Source organism: Oryctolagus cuniculus, chromosome 20 (genome assembly GCF_964237555.1).
Source record: "Oryctolagus cuniculus chromosome 20, mOryCun1.1, whole genome shotgun sequence".
Taxonomy (NCBI): Eukaryota; Metazoa; Chordata; class Mammalia; order Lagomorpha; family Leporidae; genus Oryctolagus; species Oryctolagus cuniculus.
The window spans coordinates 36,227,568-36,249,254 of NC_091451.1; the positions used below are offsets into that span (position 1 = coordinate 36,227,568).

The window sequence follows — 21,687 nt, forward strand, 5'->3', positions numbered from 1 at the left end:
AAATAAATCTTTAAAAAAAATAGTATATGGAAAGCAATGATCTTTCTCCTATAAATCCTCCACTGAAAAAAGTAGCCTTGGGGCTTCATAATCAAAGTTGAAGACGATGCCTTTGTTTTATACTGAGGCATTAAGGGACGAGACAGATCTTGCTCCCATTTAAATGAAACAGGGAATACCTGGCTAACGCTTTTTGTCACATAGATAATTACAGTTACACTGGTCTTACTATGTGTGATGCACCCCACTGAGCTATGCTGCTCGAAGCCCCACTTTCAAGACGACGGTGCTGACTGGGCATGGTCAGTGTGGTCCAAGCAGCAACGTGATAGGACTGGGTGTCAGGAGCAGCAGGTCCTGGCTCTGCCACCAGCCAGCTGGGTGACCCTGAATAAAACGCACACTGCACAAAGGCAGGGATTAAATCTGACTTGTTCATGCAGAACGGTGTTTGGCTCTAGTGAGTAACCGAGTAAGGGTCTCGATGAATGTTTGTTGGATGATTACCTAACTGGCTTTCTCTGGATCTCACCACAAGAAGCAGAGAGATGCTTTCCAGTGGCCAGGGGAGCTCCAGGATGGTTGGGATCGACACCACATCATCAGCTCGACTTCAGAGTGAAATGATACAGTGAGCTGGGTTAGTCAAGTCCCAGACCCGTGTGCGCTGCAGCAATGCGCGGCATTCCCAAGGTGGCCCAGGCTGCAGCCTCTACCTCACGCTGCTCTGCGGCTGTAGAAGGGAATCCCCCCTCTTCCTCACACCGTCAGTCACCTCCACCATCCTACCATCGTTCCCACTGCAGTTACAACGTGGCTGGTGTTCACAAAGCCAAGTAAATGAGCCAAGTCTAACTGAAATGGGGGACGCGGGCCGGGTGGCACTGGACTCCTAACTCTTCCCCACCCTTGTGGTCCAGCTGTTAGGTAGCTAGGTAGATATTACCCTATGTGTATAAGAAAGGCCAAAGAAAGTGGGGCTTTTTAAAGAAAATGAGAATTTTTGTGTGGTGGAACGGGGACAGACGCAGAAGCAGGCGTGAGCGCAGGTCGGCAGTTACACATCTGAAGTCTTGCTCTTGCTCCTTCCCTCTTAGGTGGCTTCCAGTCCCTCCCCGGTGGCAGCTTGGGGGACTCTTTCCCCACCCCGCACCCACAGGTTGTTAGGTCTCATCTCACTGTGCTGAGGAGGTCCTGCGGGGTTTCGGGGAACTCCACGCCCATAAGGCCTTCCACCCCACAATTTCCCAGGAGAGGGAGGAGGGTAGGAAAAATGGAGGGATCCACACTTATATCCATAAAAACTCCAGTCTGCATCCCCGAGATGCCCACCTGGCCTGTCAGGTGTATTTCTCTTCATTGAACTTTGCCACCTTGCTTACCACTATTCTCTGTCTCATATCTGAATTCTTCCTTTCGTGATGAAAAGAATCTTGGAGCAGCCATCTCTGGTAGCACAATGGCTTCTCCACACTTGGAGTATAAATTCCTTACTCTTTAGCCTGTTACTGAATAGTTCACCATCTTCCTACTATCCATCCTTCCAGCATGAACTGTAACCTGGGAAAGAAAGTGAAAGTGGCCTACAGAGTCCCTCAGGTATCAGTGGTTCCTCGCCATCCACAATCTACCCTCTGCGTTTATCACCCCAGCAGAAGTGTTCTTGGGGTCACAGGTGTCTTCTGTGTTGTCCAACCCAATGTCCACGCTTTGGGCTCTTTTATTAACACCTCAGGAACATTCAGGTGGCCACTTTCCCCTTCCCTGCACACGTCCACTTTTGGCTTTCAGAAGGACACACCCTCGTGGCTTCCCTCCTACCACTGGCGCTCCTCTTCCCAGCTCCTGCAGATCTCCACACAGGGCCTGGGACTGTCTTCTTTTCACACTCTGCCCCTCACGGCCGCATCCAGTCCCAGGACTTTAGACAGAATCACTACACTCAAACTCCCCGTCACACACTCAAAGCCCCCTCTGTGCACAAATATCTTCCTAACTGGATGTCTCACAGAGATCTCAAATATAACATGTACTCAGGCCAATTCTTTTCCAAAACTGACCCCTAAAACGTGTCCCTACCCCATCTAACCAATTTTTCCAGATGGAAACTGGGAATCTCCTCTGATTCCTCCATTTCCCTGACCCTGGGACCCCAGATCCAATCATCAGCAGGTCCTAACACAAGTTCTTCTAACACAACTCCAACCACGTCTCTACCACCCACTGCCACCCTCAAGGTGAGCCTTCATGGCCAACCACCTGCAAGCATCTTCCCTTGGGCATGGTGACTTTGAGACCTTCCCTTGGGGAATCACCACACTCCCATCTCGCACTACCATGGTGGACTTCTCTTCTTCAGGAGAAGGCAGACAAAGAAGGTCTGTGACTCTCCGTCTTCTAACTACACTCTAGCTACCCACACTCTTTTCAGATTCTTGAATACATCAGCCTCTCCCCTGGGTCAAGATCACTGCATATTTGGGGTCCTCTCCTGGGAATACTCCATCCCTGCTCTTGGCCTGGTTGGTTCCTTCTCATCCTTCAGGTCTCGGTCTCATCTCAAGGTCACCCCCTGAGCAGAAACTCTTTCCTCCACATGGTCTTTTCTGCTTTTGACCTCTCAATGGTAATTTTTTTTTTGACAGGCAGAGTGGACAGTGAGAGAGAGAGAGACAGAGAGAAAGGTCTTCCTTTGCCGTTGGTTCACCCTCCAATGGCCGCCACGGCCAGTGCGCTGCGGCCGGCGCACCGCGCTGATCCGATGGCAGGAGCCAGGTACTTATCCTGGTCTCCCATGGGGTGCAGGGCCCAAGGACCTGGGCCATCCTCCACTGGACTCCCTGGCCACAGCAGAGAGCTGGCCTGGAAGAGGGGCAACCGGGACAGGATCCGGCGCCCCGACCGGGACTAGAACCCGGTGTGCCGTCGCTGCAAGGCGGAGGATTAGCCTAGTGAGCTGTGGCGCCGGCCTCAATGGTAATTTTTTATTTCGTTGGTTGAAGTTTTCAGCTCCAAAATTTGTTTGGTTCTTTATAATGATTTCTATCTCCTTAGTAAATCCCTCATTCATGCCCTCAATTGTTTTCATTTCTTTAAGCTATCTTCTTCTCTATATTACATTAAGTTTCCTCACAGAGAGCCTGGACTTGTCTTGTACACTGGTCAGTGCACACTGGTACTAAGGACAGTGCTTAGCACAGAACAGAACTCAGTGAACACTGTTAGACAACAGATTCTGTGTTGAAAGTCTCTCTGTACACCCTCATTCCACTCAGTCTGGTCAATGTATACCCTGCAGAATACACACGACACTGAAACACACCTGGCTCCACAATCCACCAATCATGCAGATGTGCCCCTGGCTCTCCCCAGGATGTGTGCATCTATCCCATTTCAAGCCCACTTCTTCAAATACGTGTCCCCCTTTCCAAACCATGTGGCCACCCCAGCATGGTAGTCACCTTATCTGCTTCTATGGCAACCTGGTCTGTCTTTCTCACAACATAAACAGATTACCCCCCAAATGGCTTGTTTTAATTCTTAATTCCCCAGGAGACTTAATTTTCCATGAGTTCTAGGAGGACAGGCACTTTGTCCTTCCTCTTCACCCACTAACAAACACTTGGCATCTAAAAGATACACAATCAATCATCATTCAATGAACAAATGACCTTATGGAATGAATAAACAGGCCTGGACACTTCAGCTCATCTGAAGTGATTAGTTGTTTTTTCACTGTTCATTATTTTATAGAACCATAATATAGGGGCTGGCAATGTAATACAGCAAGTTAAGCTGCCGCTTGCAAAGCCAGCATCCCATACTGGAGCACTGGTTCAAGTCCTGGCTGCTCCAGCTCCCTGATAACGTGCCTAGAAAAGCAGCAGAGGATGACCCAAATACTTGGGCCCCTGCAACAACCCACATAGGAGGCCCAGTCCCAGCCATTGCAGCCATTTGGGGAGTAAATCAGCGGACAGAAGATCCCCCCACCTTTTCTCTCTGTCACTTTGCATTTCAAATAAATAAATCTTTTAAAAAAGAACCATATTAAAATCTTTAAAGTTACTAATGTCTATGTGTCCTGTTTTTCTTTTTTCCCCACCATCTCCCAGAGGGCAATGTCCTTTCTTTTTCATCTCCGTATCTCCTACAGAGTTTCATGCATAACAAATTGGTATTTATTAGTGCCCGCAGGAAACATGTCTGAATTCTCTCACATTCACTGCATTGGCAGTGATGGCAAAAGTAGTGTGTGGTTTAAGAAATGAAAACTTACCACAGCAAAGGGGAGGATGACCTGAGTGCTAGAACGCAAAGATCAAGTTGCTCTGGCGCCCAGGGAGACCAGCGTGTCAACAGGTTGGCCCACTCCCCATGATCACATGGGCAGTAGGTGCCTGTCTGCCATTGCTGTCTCCAAGGCTATCAACCCAGGAAGCACCCCTTCTTGGCAGCCCACAGGGTATGCTGGGCTTCGTGGCCCCTTTTTCTGCCTTCTCAGTCTGGGCTACACTGAGCAGGGATGAACAGCTGAAAAGGCCAACAAGATTATCTGGGAAAGTGAAAAACTCTCTGAAGTCAACGCACAGTGGTGAAGAGAGGCCTATCTGTTTGACTGTAATGACAGGACTCCCAAAGTCCTTCCTCAACACCTCCTTGACTGACATGGCTGCACATACCTCGGGGGAGCCTATAGTCCAAACCACCTCCACCCAACTTCCTGCTCGGTGACCCGCTGGAGGTGAGACAGGAGAACAGCCTGCAGAGAGGTACCACACCAGCAGAGCTGGGATCCACCACCTGCAATGTATAGTTCTGGAGGTCAAGAGCTGCCTCACAGGAGCCGGCCTTGTGGCACAGCAGATTAAGCCACCGCCTGGGACACAGACATGGGACTCCCATATGTGCTCTGGTTCGTGTCCTGGCTACTCTGCCTCTGATTCAGCTCCCTGCTAATGGCCTGGGAGCAGAGGAAGGTGGCTCAAGTAGGTCCCTGCACCATGTGTGAGACCAGATGAAGCTCCTGGCTTCTTGCTTCAGCCTGGCACAGCTCTGGCCTTTCCGGCCATTTGGGGAGTGAACCAGCAGAAGGAAGACCTCTGTGTCTCTGTCTTTGTCTGTCTCTATAAATATAGCTTTGACTTTCAAATAAATAAATAAATAAATACTTGAGAAAAGTGCTCTCTCACAGAGGCAGAGTAAAGGACACCATGTGAGGGCCTAACCAAGTCCTTCCATGCGGAGTAACAGCACTTCTCTGGCAGTCCACAGAGGTGACAGGACTGAAGCCAGGCACCTGGAATCCAGGTGAGACCTGCTGTGTGACCTGCAGCAAGTTACTGCCCCTCTGATTCAGACTCTGCACACAGGGACACCTCTTCAAACACTGTCCACTTCCCGGGGTGGGCACGGGGAAGACAGAGCTGATGTTGTGAGCACCAATGAAGATGTCAGAACACTGGGTGCACAGAACAGTCTCGCTGGTTCCAGGTTCTCTGAGCGAGATGCCCAAGACCATCCGTTTGGCAGCCACCTCCGAAAAAGATGGGAGCGTTATGGTAGAGTGAGACGCATTACACAATTCGATTCTTGATGATGACAGCCAAGCCGCAGAGTACATACGTAGGTGCGTCCCTACGGGAAGAACATGGGCTTTCACCATTGCCCTCCCTACAGCTAAGCTGGTCTACGCTGCATTTTCCTAGCACTGAACATCAGTCCGTGCTGTCCATCACATCCTTGCAGAAACACAGAATAATGAAGACGGGAAAGCAGAAGTGAGACAACAAAGTGCAAACACATCAGAAGATGCAACTGCAGGAAGCCACTGGGGCTTGGGGACGGCAGCTACCTCCATTCTGTCCCCTATAGCCAACTTGATCTGCAGAGGTATTCACTGTGGGAGTCCACTGACCAATGACCGCCCCCACCCCTCCCAGTGCTCTCAGGCCCAGAGTAAACCTCCCAGTGTGAGTCAGGCAGCCTGAGGGACACAGCATGTTCCAACCCCACCCCCTCCACTGTTTTATCTCCTCTGTCCAAGCTTTGCATTCTCAAAACTGGCCCTCCTGGCCCTCACCTCCACCTGCACCTTTGAGAGTACCTGGCCCAATCCAATCACTGGTCTTCAGAGCCCACCCAGAGAGGATAAGAGAAGAGAAAAGGCTGCAAAGTTAGGTGGTCCCTGAGGCTGTCTCAATGGACATTTCCTTGGGCTTGGGGACATAAAATGAGAAATGAGTCAGCAAGCAAAACTGCTTGTGATCCATCATCCAGCACAAGCTGCTCGATTCCAGTAGGCCACCAGTGCTCCTCAAGGTGAGGTCAGAGCCCAAGAGTTCCACTCCCTCCTCCTTCAGGAACAGGCTTCACACATCAGCACAAGCCCTGCAGCCCACCCTGATGACTCTCACAGAAAGCATTTTCAGTGGCAGGCACTGGTTTGTCACCTAGGAAGCCCCAGGAGAATTCACTGCTGTCTCCAGACATGCACACCTGCAGCTGGGGGGGGGGGGGGTGAGCAAGGGACGGTCCCTCTGAACACCAGGTCACTAGACAGATACTCTGAGTTCTCGCCCGCTGTTTATAACAGCAAGGAAAAGGCAGTCAGTCTCGGCTCAGGGGACGTGTGCCATCGCTCAGGGGGTCTCAGTCAATGGCCGCTGAGATGCAGCTTGAGTGGCAGCTTCGTGTCAAGGCTTCCAACCCACGTCTGAACCTTGGGGTGTTCATCCTGGGCCTCTGAGGCCACATGGAGCTTCATTCACAAGCTCACGCAGGCCCCTCTCACATGGAATTTAACAGGATGTGGGCAATGAGTATTTATTCTCGAGAAATGGAAAATGGATACAGGTGGCTCTAGGCACCACTTGCATGAGCTACACCCCAAGGTTTGCAAAACTTGAAAATGAAGAGGGAACAATGCCACTGTTCATTCACTCAAAGGTTGGGATTTGTGTGCTATCTACCACTCACAGCACTACTGTTCTATTCCTAGAAGAAGGGGAACAGGCCCCTAAGGGCCTCCCCGTAAAGCCTAGGAGGAGCTACAGGGAACCAGGCACCTACTGTTGGTCTTCAGGCACGGCTATCCTGCAGCACAAAGTCAAAACAAGGCACAAATGAGAAGGTCTGCAAAGGAACCAGCACATTTCCCACAAGAGCGACACAAACAGGAAAATACACATTGAATGCGTTACAGACCTATGCCTTCCATTCATGTTCTGGAACCCTTCTCAAATAGAAAATATTTCTGGGGCCGGCACGGTGCAGTGGGTTAAGCTGCCACCTACAGCGGCCGCAACCTATATGGTTACCAGTTCAAGACCCAGCCGCTCCACTTCCCATCCAGCTCCCGGCTAATGCCCCCAGGAAATCCCTGGAAGATGGCTCAAGTGCTTGGGCCCCTGCGTCCATGTGGGAGACCAGAGGAAGCTCCTGCTTCCTGGCTTTGGTCTGGCCCAGCCCCAGCTATTGCAGTCATTTTGGGACTGAACCAGCGGATGGAAGATCGATCTTTCTCTCTGTCTCTGTCTCTCCCTCCCTCTGCCTCTCCTCCCTCTCCTCTGCCTTTCAAATAAATAAATAAATAAATCTTTTTAAAACATAAAGAAATACAATGTTCTGTGTGGCACCACAGCCACACTCACTTTTATAAAGGTCATCTGACACGTGGCGAATCCAATTCTGTGACCAGACCAGCCTCTAAAAGGAAGAGGCTCCTGTGGGCCAGGGTTTCCAGCTCATCAGACTTTTCTTCAGCCAAATGGGGAGACCTGTACAGTGCCCTCCCATGGAGGGCAGGCATGGTACCCAACAGATTCGCCTGCCTGGTCTCGGTGTCCCACGCTTACGACTCATACTCATGTGGGTGCCTCCCCCACCCCCTTCTCCCACTTTCAAATCTCATGGGAAGGCAAGACAAACAGGTGGAGAAAGAGACAAATAGACTCAATGCTCATTCTTTTCTAAAAAAGAGTTTCAATTGTAGCTCATCTTTAAAGTTGCTTTATCATCATAACTAAACTGGAGACAGCATTCCAAGGCTCTACTTTCCTTCTTTAGGAAGTGCTTAATAAAAATGAAGAAAGCTTACCCATTTTTGAAATAGAGGACATGGGCTCTCTGAAGTCCTGTTTCTAGGAAAAACCCTAGTTCTTGATCGTGGGGAGCAGGGCCAGGCTTGGGGCTTCTGTTCTGAATATTAGAAAGTATTACCTAGAAGGGGAGAAAACGGGAAAACTAATCAGATCCACATCCAAGCCCACTTCCTCCAATCCCTAGCTCTAAAGGCACGACTTCAAGAACCGTCTACCTTACACAGACATCTGTGCACCGGCACAGGCAACACAAGAGCAGAGAGAATGGCGTCTACAGGACAGGGAGCAACCAAGCCACCCAGGGACATGCACCCCTCCCATCACTGGGAGCTGAGGGGTGAAGGGCACAGTGAGGGATGGAGCCAGGAGAAGTGTTGGAAGCCGAGTGGCTCTGCTGAGTGCCAGAACAGGACAGGGAGGCTGAGTGACTCAGCAGCAGGTCCCAGCAAAGGGTAGGAGAGTCATCGGGTGCCAAGGGTTCAGGCAGACTACGGCCTCCATCCTCCGTGGGCTTGATGAGCTCCGACACAGGCTGAGCACCGCGCTAGGATTAACCGGAGGGGGCTCACGGCCCAGGATGCAAAGCTGAGGCCTGCAGGCTGAGCAGCAGTCATCTGTTCTCAGCGGGAGACCTAAGAAGAACCACCGAAGCCCCCTCTCTCATCAAACTTGGCCTCTTGTCAACAGTTGTCAGGGCTTTAAAGGCCTAACTGCCCAGCCCTACAAGAAACACTGCCAAGCAACCAGGAGAAAGTCCTGCACTTGGGTTGGTTCCAGCAGAGGGCAAGCACACATATGCTGCTCCCTTAAACTCATGAGTCAAAGAAAGCATTCGTCAAGGGGAAACCCACTGCAGCCCATTTAAAAACCACACAAGTGTTCTGCAAACATGCTGTTCACGTTTGCTGTGAGTGAGCAGCTCTTCAAAAGACCCAGTTGTTAGCCAAATTCCAAATATCCCAGAAGTCTTGAAAGTATTCTCTAAGTGGAGGTGAAGCTAAACTGCTGGTTCTCCAAGCTGTGAGCTTGCAGAGTAGAAGAGAGGACGGCACACAGTGAACAAGACACCGAGGATGCATCCAGGTGAACGATGCCTGCATTTGGTCCACAACCCAGCATCTTAGTGAAACTCCAGGGTTCCTTCCCAACTTGGCACTGTCCAGGCATCCCTCCTCTCTGGGACCAAACCACGGCATACCTCTCCTCCAGGGTATCTCAGTGTTGAAGCTGGACAGAGCACTATCCTAGGCAGGTTTCCTTTCTCTCCCTGTCCAATCTTGATGCCTTTTATTTCTCACCTAACTGCACTGGTTAGAATGCCTAGTATTCTATATATTCAGTACTGAGAGGTGGCAACGGCAGAAATGCTCATTTTGTTTCTAATCTCAGGAGGAAGGAATTTAGTCTTCTACCATTATGTATGTTGTTAGATGTGGGTTTTTCATAGATGCCCAGTATTGGGTTGAAAAAGCTAAAGTTCCTTTCTATTTCTAGTTTATTGTATCTTTTTTTAAATCATGAATGAGTGCTAGATTTTATCAAATTATTTCTCTGCATCTAGTGAGATAATATGATTTCTTTCTTCATTATACTAATAAATGCTATGTCACAGTTTTGCATTCCTGAAAGGACTTTCTCTTCATCATGGCGTCTGATCTTTTCAACAGATGTCCCTCAACTTGCGATGCCCACAGAGCCAGCACTGGGCCAGGCTACAACATGCAGGACTGGGTCAGTCCAAAGCCAGGAGCCATTATCCTTGCCATGTGCATAGCAGGAACCCAAGTACTTGAGCCATCATCTGCTACCCCCCAGGCACATTAGCACAAAACTAGATGAGAAACAGGCAGGACTTGATCCAAAGTACTCGGACTTGAGATGTAGGTGTCCCAGGGTCAGCTTCAGCCATGGCATCACAATGTCTAGTGCTACATTTGGTTTTGTATGTTTAAAAGTCCTACTACTAAGTACTCATGCTGGGTTATTGATGAATTGACTCGTTTCATTATAAAATGTTTTCTTTTGTACACTGTAACATTCTTTGATTCTAAATCTACTTTCCAATATAATATAGAAACTCTAGTTTTTTTTTTTATTATTATCATGGGCATGGTATTTACATTTGCTGTTTGCTTACTTCTATATTAACATTTAAAGTGGTTTTCTGGTACAGATTATATGGCTTTGCCCAATCTGAAAATCTTTGCCTTTTAAATTAAGGTAGTTAGGCCATTTACATTTAGCATAATTATTGACATGACTGGAACTATGTTGCTAAGTTTTTTTCAATTGTCCCATCTGTTCCTTGTTCTTTTTTTTAACCTCTAATTCTGCTTACTTTTGGATTGATAATGCCATTTAATTTCCACTACTAGCTGTTTAATTATGGCTTTTTCTCTCTTTTGTGTATATGTGTATTTGTGCGTATGTGTGTGTGTTGGGGCAAGGGGGGGCTGCCCTGGGATTTATAACACAGATATTTAGCTTAGCATAGTCTGTCCTCATATAACACCACAATAGTTCATGTGCACTTTTTGACAATATACACCCACTTTCTTCCCCTTGCTTTGCTTTGTGCTATATTCATCACACGGTGTATGTCTATGTTATAAATCCTTTTATACATTGCTACTACATTTTATTTAAGTAGTTAATTACCTTTTAAAGACATTCAAAATAAGAAAGTCACCATTTGTGATGATCTTTATATCATTATGTGGATACAAATTTTATTTTTTTGAGTATCTATTTTTATTGGAAAATATGCAAAGCAACATATCACATACATTACCTCAATTATTTCCCATGAAAACCCTAATGAGGTAAGTAAGTATTATACCTACATCTTACAGATAACTTAAGAGTTTCAGAAAAAATAAGCCATTTGCCTAATTTCATACTGTTAAGTAAGAAGCCAAACCATAATTTTATCCTAATCTGTTGAACACATAAAGACAACCATGACAGGGATAAAATTTATCTCCATATATGAGAGATCAATGATTTCAAAGAGAAACAAAATCCTTTATTTTATAATCACATATAGAATCAGTGTCATCTCTGTTTGGATTTAAAAAGGAGGGGTTGTCTCTAAATAATTCTTGCAGATTGTTGATACTCCAGAAATGGCATTATCAGTGAGCTGCCCAATAAGCCCTCTGAAACAAAGCACCTCATGAAAGGGGCATTTATATTTAATGCGAACATTAGACTTTATCTTGTAGGTATGCCCTTGTATTGATATCTATACTAACAGTAAGTTTAAGGTTATCATTGTAAGAGCAAAAGAACAACCAAAACATTCACCAGCAGCAGGCTGAACAATCTGTGGGGTGCCTATTCAACAGAACCTACTGCAGCCAACAAAGGCTGAGGGTTCTTGTTCCTTATATGCTGACCTGGGATGATGTCCATTAAAAATAACAAGGCGAGGGCCAGACCTCTGTGCATGGCTGTACCACTTGTTTAGGCAAGGCCGTTTCTCAGAAGCACATGGCAAACTGCTACCAGTGCCTGCCTGAGGAAGAGGAGCTAGGAACCAGGAACCAAATTTTGTATCTCGACCCATGGGAAAAGTTAACTATTCAAATATTTTTAATTAAAAAAAAGGACTGATGACTTGATATTTGACAAACCACAAGGGTAACTTCTGATTTGAGAATAAAACAGCAACTGTAGAGAAACAGAAATTCTTCTTGACAGGCTGGTTTTATTGTATGTTTGGACCCTGTTTTTGTTATAATAATCACTATGAAGTTATAATGTACTCATACTTTTTTATAACATGAAAATGCATAAAATTTCCTGTATAGACAATTTCTCACTTATCTATCACGTAATGTCAAGTGCACCTGCAACCCCAAGTATGATTCTTTTGAGAGACAAGTCAGATCAAATACATCATTAAGGAAAACATGCATGATAAATAAACTGTGAACTCTGAGACAAAGACTACTATTCTGCATATTCCTGGCAGGATTCTTAGAATATAGTTTCTCCGTTAATGAAAAGTAAATTAATTTACTGGCTAAATTAGCAACTATGGAGCTTCCTGACAATATAAAATAAATGAATCAAAAACTGGCTTCTAGATATTAATTACTTCAAAACAACAAAATTTACTAACGAATGCTTAAAAAGCACCCATTATCACTGCCAAACTATAAAATAAGTATTATTTATATCTAACTTATCAGCTATACAAAACTCATCCATTTTTCCTTTGACAAAAGGTAGTAGAAATCACAAAGAATAAGGGAGAGATTACCCATTAAAGGTCGTGTTGACTAACCTGGCACACAATTCCAGCCTTAGGACCTCCAGAGCAGCTGGAAGGAGGAACTGGGAAAGGCCAGGGTGCTGGGAATGCAAGGGTAGTTCTGAACTCGGGGCCCCACCTTTTCTGAGGCAACACAGGGTCTAGGCAAAGAAGAAAATCACCAAGGTTGCCTGGGATCAGGTGGTGGAGACAGAATCATTGTATCCAGAAGGCAGAGCTGGCTGGCATCCGTCTCACAACTCAGGGGTTTCTCCTTGGCATCCAAGTCCTTTTTAATTTCTTCCAGCTTTTAGCCAAGTGGCACAGTTAAGCCAGATACAGTCTAACCATGTTGCCAAAAGCAAACCCAAGCAGGACCTGGAGCATGACCTTGCCTGGAAGGGAGTGGACAGCACGAAGGGCCACACAGTTTTCTTTGTTTAATGTGTCTTGTGTAGGTCTGCTGGCAGCAAGTTCTCTCAATTTGTTTTGTCCTAAAAATACAAAAAGACTTCATTTTGTTTTTAAAATGTCTTAGAGCTTTTCTTCTGGTATTTGAAAGTGTCACTCCACTGCCTCCGGGCTTCTATTGTCACTCTTATCTTCACGCCTCTGTATGTAAAGTTTATTTCTCTCTGGTTACCTTTGAAATTTCGTCTTGTGTTTTGAGTTTGCCCATCTAGGTGCGAGCCTGTATTCATCCCACCAGGGTTCTCTGAGATTCTTGTGTATGGCACATTGCTGTGCTTCTTTTTTGGCCATTTCCTCTTCATGTTTTTTTCTGTCCCACTTTCTCTCTCTTCTTCTTTTGGGACTCCAAGGACACACATGGAATTTTCCCACAACTACTAGATGCTTTGCTCTGTTTCTCCCCCACCTCCTCTCTAAAAAAAAAATTTTTGTGTTTCCATCTGAATAATTTCACTTGGCTGATCTTCAACAGAAATGTTTTTTTCTTCCCTGTGTGCAGTCTGCCATGTTTTGTTACTTTGGGCATTTCGAGTTGTGTTTTGGCTCAGGGCTGTGCAGGTTCACAGTTCAACACCAGGAGGCCCCATCATTCTGTTGTCTGATGAAGGCAGTGGGGGTGGCAGTGTGAGGAGGGAGACATGGGGCACACTTGCCTTCCGTGTTGCCCCTCCTTATAAAGTCACCATGACTCGATCACAGGGCTGGCATCCCAACAGCCTAATCCACCTAATCCAATGCCTTTCCAAGGCCCATCTTCAGGCACCATAACTGGGTTCATTTCTATCCTTAATCCATTAACAAAAACTCTGGGGATCAAGCCTCCAACACATTGGCCTTTAGGGACACCCAACTATTACCTGAACCATAACACACAGGAAAGATGCAAGAGGTGAAGCAGAGGAACTGCATGGCTCAGCGTTTCTCTTTAACTTAACCCCTTCCTTGCAGAGAGCCCACACGGCAGCAGCACTTCTGGCAGTCTTGAGGTCACCACCTGCTCTGTAGAGAAACGCTTCCCCATGAGAAAACTACCAACAGGTGTCCTTGAAGGTGCAGCCTGCCCTGTTGGCAAAAGCCCCACCCAGCAAATAAGGAAGCAGGGCAGCCCTGGGGAAGGGGCCAAAGACCTTGAAGCAACACCTAGACAGTAGGGACTCCATGTTCAACACCTAGACAGTAGGGACTCCATGTTCAACACCTAGACAGTAGGGACTCCATGCTGGAGCACCCGAGACTCCATTCTGGGAAGATACACCGCACTCCCACCCTCCACCCTCCACCCTCCACCACGAGACTCTGGTCTGAGGCTCAGGTCCAAGATCCAGTTTGACACTCCTGTGGATTTAGGGTAACTTCTCTGATCTTGCAGCCTACTCTGTCCTCATCTGTATAATGGAGATAACAATACCTACCTCACATGGCTGGTTGGATTACAAATATATACATGCCAATAAAATGAGCATATAAACATTATAAATCTTAATGAAGACATAAAGAGTGACCTTCAAACAGGACCACCTCTATTTCTCAACACTGATCTAGAAATTCTTGCAATAAGGCATAATGGAGAAAGAAGATGGAAAAATATTGGAAAGGAAGAAAGTACAACTGAAACTATTTCTCTGCCATAATGGGTATTCTTAGGAAAATGAGAATACCCGCAGATGGAAAATATTTCTCTCTCTCTCTCTCTCTCTCTCTCTCTCTCAGATTTCAGATTAAAAGAAAAAGAAAGGAAGGAAGATAAGAGCTCAGTGCTGCAGTCAGTGACCCTACATTGCTATTCCTGCCATCCTGCCAGGCTCCACTCAGGTGCTGTTCCTCCAGGAGCTGTCCCAGAGCTTGCTCACTAGTCTGAGCTCCCCTCTGGGTTCACAGAGCTCCAGAGGACTCCCAACCAAAGCACCCACACCGGCCTGGACCTGTGTCTTCACGAGACAGGCTCTGTACTTACTCATTCTGGAGCCCTTGGAGTTAAGCACAGTGTTCAGAACACAGAAAGTACTCCATAAATGTTTGTGTACGTGAATTAAAAATCATAAGGCTTTTTAAATGTGAACATGTAATGAAAACTGATCCTATTCACAAAGCAAAATAAAAATGAAAAAGATCTGGAAACAAAACAAAAAATCTTGATAAAATGGAAAGAGAGAAGGGAGAAGACTAAATATAATTTTCTGAATCAATAAGGTAATTAATAAAAAGTCAACAAAATCTCAGCAGAATTTTTCTTGAATGCAACAAAATTATTCCACAATTCATAGGAAGTATAAAAACCGAACAATAGATTTTCTGAAAACTAAAAGTAATAAGTAGTTACTAATCCTTCAGATAATAAAACATGTCATAGAGAAGTACTCATTAAACAATATCACAAAAGTGTAATACAATACTAGTAGAATAAAAGAGAAAAGTTATAAATTACTGTGGTATCAAAAATTTTATCGAGTCACTAAAAATAAATAATGGAAATTATGAAAAGAGAAGATGCAATCAACTTAAAGTGGCACTGAAATTTGGGAAAAATTAATTTAGAGTCATATCCAATGTCATACACCAAAAAAATCCACACAAATCTGGGAATTAAAAGTTATTTTTAAAAAACATGGAAGGGGCTGGTGTAGTAGGCTGTGATGTAGAAGGCTAAGCCTTCGCCTGCGACGCCAGCATCCCATATGGGCACCAGATCGTGTCCCAGATGCGCCTCTTCTGATCTAGCTCCCTGCTAATGCACCTGGGAAAGCAGTGGGAGATGGTCCAAGTGCTTGGGCCCCTGCATCCACGTGGGAGACCCAGAAGAAGCTCCTGGCTCCTGGCTTCAGATTGGTCCAGCTCCAGCCATTGTGGCCATTTGGGAAGTGAACCAGTGGATGGAAGACCTTTCTCTCTCTTGCTCTCTCTGTAACTCTGCCTCTTAAATAAATAAATAAAATCAAACATGGAAGATGGTTGAAAAGTTGTCAAATCTTAGAAGGTATTTATCTCAACATTCAAGCTCCAAAAATAAAATGAAATATAATAAAAAGACAATCAGATTCAACCAAATACGGATCCAAAATTCATGACCAACTTAAAAATGGAAAATTACTGACAAAATAGTCACATTGAATATGATAAAAGGTTAATAGTCTGTTCAAACTGTAAGAAAAGCAGTACTTCTAAAAACTGGACATAAAATGGACAAAAAAGAATTTAACTAAGTTACCATATGGCCCAGCAATTTCACTCCCAGGAATACACTCTTGAAAAATGAAAACACTTGTCCAAACAAGAACTTGTATAGGAATATTTATGGCAGCATACTCATCACAGCCAAAAGTGAAAAACAATCCAAATGTCTATCAATTGGTGAATGGAAAAATACTATCTAGTATAGCCATACAAGAGAATGCTATTTAGCAATAAGATGAAGCCATGTTCTGATACACACTATAACACTGATGAGTCTTGAGAATACTACGTTGTGTCAAAGGGGCTGGTCGTGAAAGATCACACATTGTATGCTTTCTCTATAGGACATCTAGAATGCGCAAATCATAGGAGCAGAACTTAGATTAGCTGCTGTCAGAGGTGGGGAAGCGGGATGTGCAAGGGGAGTGACTGCTAATGGGAGCAAGACTTCCTTTGGAAGTGATAAAAGTCTTCTGAAATTAAATGGTAGTAGTGATATAATTCTGCAAATATATTAACCACTGAATTGTATAATTTAAGTAGGTAATTTGTGACATATCTCAATGTTACATTTTTCAAAATAACTTTTTATTTTTTAATAAAAATTGTGTTCATTTATTTATTTGAATGGAAGAGAACCAGACACAGAACAATCTCTCATACACTGGTTCACTCCCCCAAAAGCCTGTAATTGCCAGGGCTGGTCAGGCCAATGCCAGGAGCTGGGAACTCCATCTGGATTTCCCACATGGGTGGCAGGAACCCAAGTACTTGAGCCATCACCTGCTGCCTCCCAGGGTATGCATTTGCAGGAAGCTGGAACTGGGAACAGAACTGGGACTTGAACCCAGGCACTCCAATATGGGATATGGGTATCCCAAGCAGCATCTAAAACCACTAGGCCAAATGCTTGCTGCAAACAGAAAGAAATTTAACTAGTCAGAAAACAAGATACAAACTAAAGGTACATAGTACACTTTACCCCTAGCAAACCAAACGAGTACCATACAATAGCAACCTTGTCAACATCACAAAACCACCACTGCTCCCCTGCACTGCCAAGAGTAGAAGACATTCGTGTGGCCATTCGGCCTAGCAGGTAACACGCCCATGCCCCACTCTGAAGGAGCACCTGATTTCAACAGCTGCCTCCAGCTCCTGACCCCAGCTTCCCGCTAATACACACTCAGGGAGGCAGCAGGTCCCTGACACCCACATGGGAGACCTGGACTGGGTGCTCAGATCCCAGCTTTGCAGTGGCTCAGCCTGGCCCTGGTCATCACGGTATTTGAGGAATGAGCCAGTGGACAGGAGCGTTCTCTGTCTCTACGCCTCTCGGGCACATATATAAAAAACACTTTTAATGGGAAACATACTCCCATGCTGGGACTCGGCCCTTGGGAAATAATAGAAAGCAACAGGAAGAGCCACCTGAGGGAAGCTGGCATGGCCATGTTATTTATAACAACAGGCCATGCCCAATAATAGGCTAATTACACCACAGAGGCCTTCCACCTGAAATACCGCACAACCACGAAAACGCTGTGACAGACATAACCCCCCTCAAAGCTGCAAACACTGACAGGAAGTACACAGAAATAGAGCCAAGCACGTGCTCTCTCCTGCTTTGTGGGCTTTGCTGACAGCCTGAGGCACATCGCAGCTCCCAGCTCAACCCGTCCAAGACGGCGGCGGGTCAGAGGCACCGGGGAGAAGCCACGGCCGGGCTGCTCAGTTTCCAGACATTTCTGTAAGGCAGCAGCTACGCAGGTGCACCACACGGTTCCGACAAGGCTGCTGTGGCCTGAGTGAACAGTCAGGGGCTGGAGAAGGCGGGGAGGAAGGATCTGTCCTTTCCCCCATTGCCTCACATTCTGAAGCCAAAAGTGTGGCGCTGCGGACCTTGGGCGTGCCCCCAGCACTGTTCCCGTCAGCTGCACTGCACTGAGGTCCTCGGGACACCAGGTTTGAACTGAAGACACACAGTAAGCCTAATCTAATCCCGCTGGGGACCGACACCTCGGCTATGTCCCTGCCAGTCCCTCCTGCAGGGAGGACAGGATCATGAACTTGAGGTGTGACCGTGCTGCCCAGTGACCGATCCCTGGGTGGGCAGAGGAAAGCCACGCTGGCCATGACACAACTCAGGGACCTGGTGTTGCTGCTTGAAAGCTGAGCACTGAAGCAGCCGGGGGACAGTGGTGGACGCCCCTTAATTTCACTTGACCGTGTTTTCTAAACCAGTTGGTAAAGAAATGAGCGGTCAGCAGAAGGTAAAGTTCCACCCTGGCACTGCCCGGCTCAAGAAAGCCGTGACCAGCCGGCTGCTGCCTGCAAAGGACAGAGGCAGGTCGGCCGCGCTCGCCAAACGCTGGGCTCGTGTTAGGAGAGCAGGGATGAAGTCATCGTTATTCCCATCACTGTACCATGAGAAGAAACTTCTCCTCACTGCTGGCATGATGCCATCACTTAAGCTAAACTGATCAAGGCCACCCACCTCATCTCTGGTTCTTTCGGCTCTAATTTGATTTGCTTGATTAAATCATCCGATGTGCACAATTTTAGATGCATCTTTTATTCTCCTTCAGAAAACAAACAGTGGAAGCATTATTACTATTAGTCTTTGTCTCTGTGAGTCTAAGGGAATAAGGACAACACTACACAGGTATTTCCTGCACACGGCCTCCATGTGTTCACATTTTCTTTGGCCCTGATTCTGTGTTTGGAACCAGGGGGAAGCAGAGCTCGTAGCAAGCTGCTGGCGGCCTGCCAGGACCCACGCCAACCTCAGCAGACGCTGGTTCTCGCGCCCACGGACTCAGGCCATGCAGAAGCAGCCCGCTGTGAAGTCAGGCAGCTGGGGCACGTGGAAACGACTGGGCCAAGGGCGAACAGGGCTACGCCCAAGTCCAGAGCCCAGATGGGAAGACTCCAGGCAAAATGCGGTTCCAGGAGCTTTAGTACAAGAGAAAAACCAAGCTTTCCTGAAACACTGCTCTGAAAATTCTCGAACATTCCTAGTAAAACAGCAGGTCTGTACAGTCCAGACATGTATCTGAATGTCTGAAATATTCTAAGGTTAGAAGAGATTCCGAAGCCAGCGCCACGGCTCACTAGGCTAATCCTCCACCTGCGGCGCTGGCACCCCAGGTTCTAGTCCTGGTCGGGGCGTCGGATTCTGTCCCGGTTGCTCCTCTTCCAGTCCAGCTCTCTGCTGTGGCCCGGGAGTGCAGTGGAGGATGGCCCAAGCGCTTGGGCGCCTGCACCCGAATGGGAGACCAGGAGGAAGCACCTGGCTCCTGGCTTCGGATCGGCACAGCGCGCTGGCCATGGCAGCCATTTGGGGGGGTGAACCAACGGAAAAAGGAAGACCTTTCTCTTTGTCTCTCCTCTCTGTCTCTCTCTCTCTCTCTCTAACTCTGCCTGTCAAAAAAAAAAAAAAAAAAAAAAAAAAAGAAGAAGAAGAGGAAGAAGAGATTCCGTGGCTGGGTGACAGAAGAAGAGACACCATGCTGACGCGTGCCAACAGCTTGCTGCGAAGGACAGCAGTTAACCGCTTTATCCTCACAACAGCCACACTGCAACCATCAGCACTATTGTAGAGATGTGGCTCTTGAGCCCCAGACAGGTTGAGTAGCCTGCCCCAAGCGCCACAGCTGAGCGGTGGCAGGGCCGGGACTCCGCCAGCAGTGGCCACTTTCCTCCACGCTCTGCTGCCTCTCACAGCTGAGGTCAGCTGACATGAGGGGACGCTCAGGCACGCACGGCAGGGAACACACAAGCAAAGCATCAGAGACCTCACTGTTGTTAGAGTCTCTCAGCGTCACTGACCACTGCCCGCACCCGCTGTTAAAGAAACCCAGGGGTTCCAGCCGTGTAGAGCACTGGAAGTGACACTCCAGACTGGCCTCCAAGGTGTTCCCAAAGTTGATTCTCGCCAGTGCGGGGAACCACCCGCCAGGACCAACACATCACATCCTCCCACCAGAAGGCCCGGCACGCAGCAGTGCCTGCTGGGGAACGGCCGGGAAGTGCTCCGGGCAGCAGCACAAGCGTGGGGTCAGTTCACGGGGTTTCTGCTTCCTGGGGCAGCTCAGACAGCAAGGCTTTTATTTCTGCTTCTCGAATGTTTCTGTTTTAAGTGAGTGTAAATCACCTTGAGTTCAACATTCTCGATAAGAAAGGGGCTCCTCATGTAAGTTCTGCGCAGCGTGTAACTATCCTGCCCACGACAACGTAAAAACCTTGGCCTTGGCCGGCGCCGCAGCTCCCTAGGCTAATCCTCCGCCTTGCGGCGCCGGCACACAGGGTTCTAGTCCCGGTCGGGGTGCCGGATTCTGTCCCGGTTGCCCCTCTTCCAGGCCAGCTCTCTGCTGTGGCCAGGGAGCGCAGTGGAGGATGGCCCAAGTGCTTGGGCCCTGCACCCCATGGGAGACCAGGAGAAGTACCTGGCTCCTGCCATCGGATCAGCATGGTGCGCTGGCCGCAGCGCGCTAGCCGCGGCGGCCATTAGAGGGTGAACCAACGGCAAAAGGAAGACCTTTCTCTCTGTCTCTCTCTCTCTCACTGTCCACTCTGCCTGTCAAAAAAAAAAATAATAATAATTAAAAAAAAAAAAAAAAACTTGGCCTTTCCCCAGGCCCACAGACCACACTCAGGGAGGGGCCACTTTCCACACAGACTCCTGAGTGACCAGCAGAGAACTTCCCGAGTACCTGCTGCAGTCAGAACGGAGATCTGCTGCTTTCAGTCTCTCATCGCTGACACCCCAGCATGCTGAGATCTGGGGAGGCCCCAGGTGGTTTTTCCCTAAAGGAAACTCATCCTGAAAAAGCAGCCAGAAACCTGAAAGTCTACACATGCTGAGATTGAACCCCAGGCCAGGAGGCTGCTCCCTGTGCTACTAGAAGCCACAGCTCGCCAGGGTCAAATCTTTTAGAGCGCTTCCTGTCAGTGAGGCTCTGTGCCCGTTAAAGATGCCTGGGAGAAGGAACTGAGCCAGCTGTCGGGAGAGCTGGGTCGGACTGCAAGCTTTGGCCAGAGGTCCCGTGTCCCTCCGGGATCTCCCTCTCTGGACTTCAGTTTTCTTCTCAGATCTAACATCCTAGGACCTTCATTTGTCCCAACCAAAAAACATATATTTAAAGGAGACAGGGAGGGGCTGGGACTGTGGTATAGTGGGTTAAGCCTCCCATATGGATGCCAGTTCGAGTACTGGCTGCTCCACTTCCAATCCAGCTCCCTGATAGTGTGCCTGAGAAAGCAGTGGAGGATGGCCCAAGTCCTTGGGCCCCTGCACCCACGTGGGAGACTGGGATGAAACTCTAGGCTCCTGGCTTTGGTCTGGCCCAACTCCAGTCATTGCAGCCATTTGAGGAGTGAACCAGGGGATGGAAGATATCTCTTCCTCTCTCCCTCTCTCTCTCTCTCTCTCTGTAACTCTGCCTTTCAAATAAATAAGTAAATCTTAAAAAAAATCACTAGAGTCTCTAGCTAGCTTTTGTTATCAATGTACAGAACTACTTTTTTTAATATAGAAATCATGTTTCTTTCAAATTCTTTGATTATATGAGTCTCCTTCAAGGTCTGGCTGAAGAACCTCCTAGCAAATGGGGAGTTAGGAATGAATACAGCAGAAGTACATGCAAATATGCCAATCCTCCATCAGCACGGACACACAGCAGA

General features: G+C 47.4%; 1 protein-coding gene across 16 annotated transcripts in view; it reads right to left on the reverse strand.

Annotated features, from left to right (window-relative positions):
- The window catches only part of TTC7B (tetratricopeptide repeat domain 7B), a 243,600-nt gene that overhangs the window by 154,901 nt on the left and 67,012 nt on the right, over positions 1 to 21,687 (reverse strand). For 10 of the 16 annotated variants that reach the window (XM_070065535.1, XM_070065534.1, XM_070065540.1 and 7 more), the window contains 2 exons: positions 8,099 to 8,220; positions 7,072 to 7,095 (listed from right to left, as the gene is read on the reverse strand). In XM_070065535.1, the coding sequence (XP_069921636.1) occupies positions 7,072 to 7,095; positions 8,099 to 8,220 (146 nt within the window). The remainder of the gene's footprint in view (positions 1 to 7,071; positions 7,096 to 8,098; positions 8,221 to 21,687) is intronic. The other 6 variants (XM_070065536.1, XM_051826141.2, XM_051826144.2 and 3 more) reach the window with 1 other exon arrangement.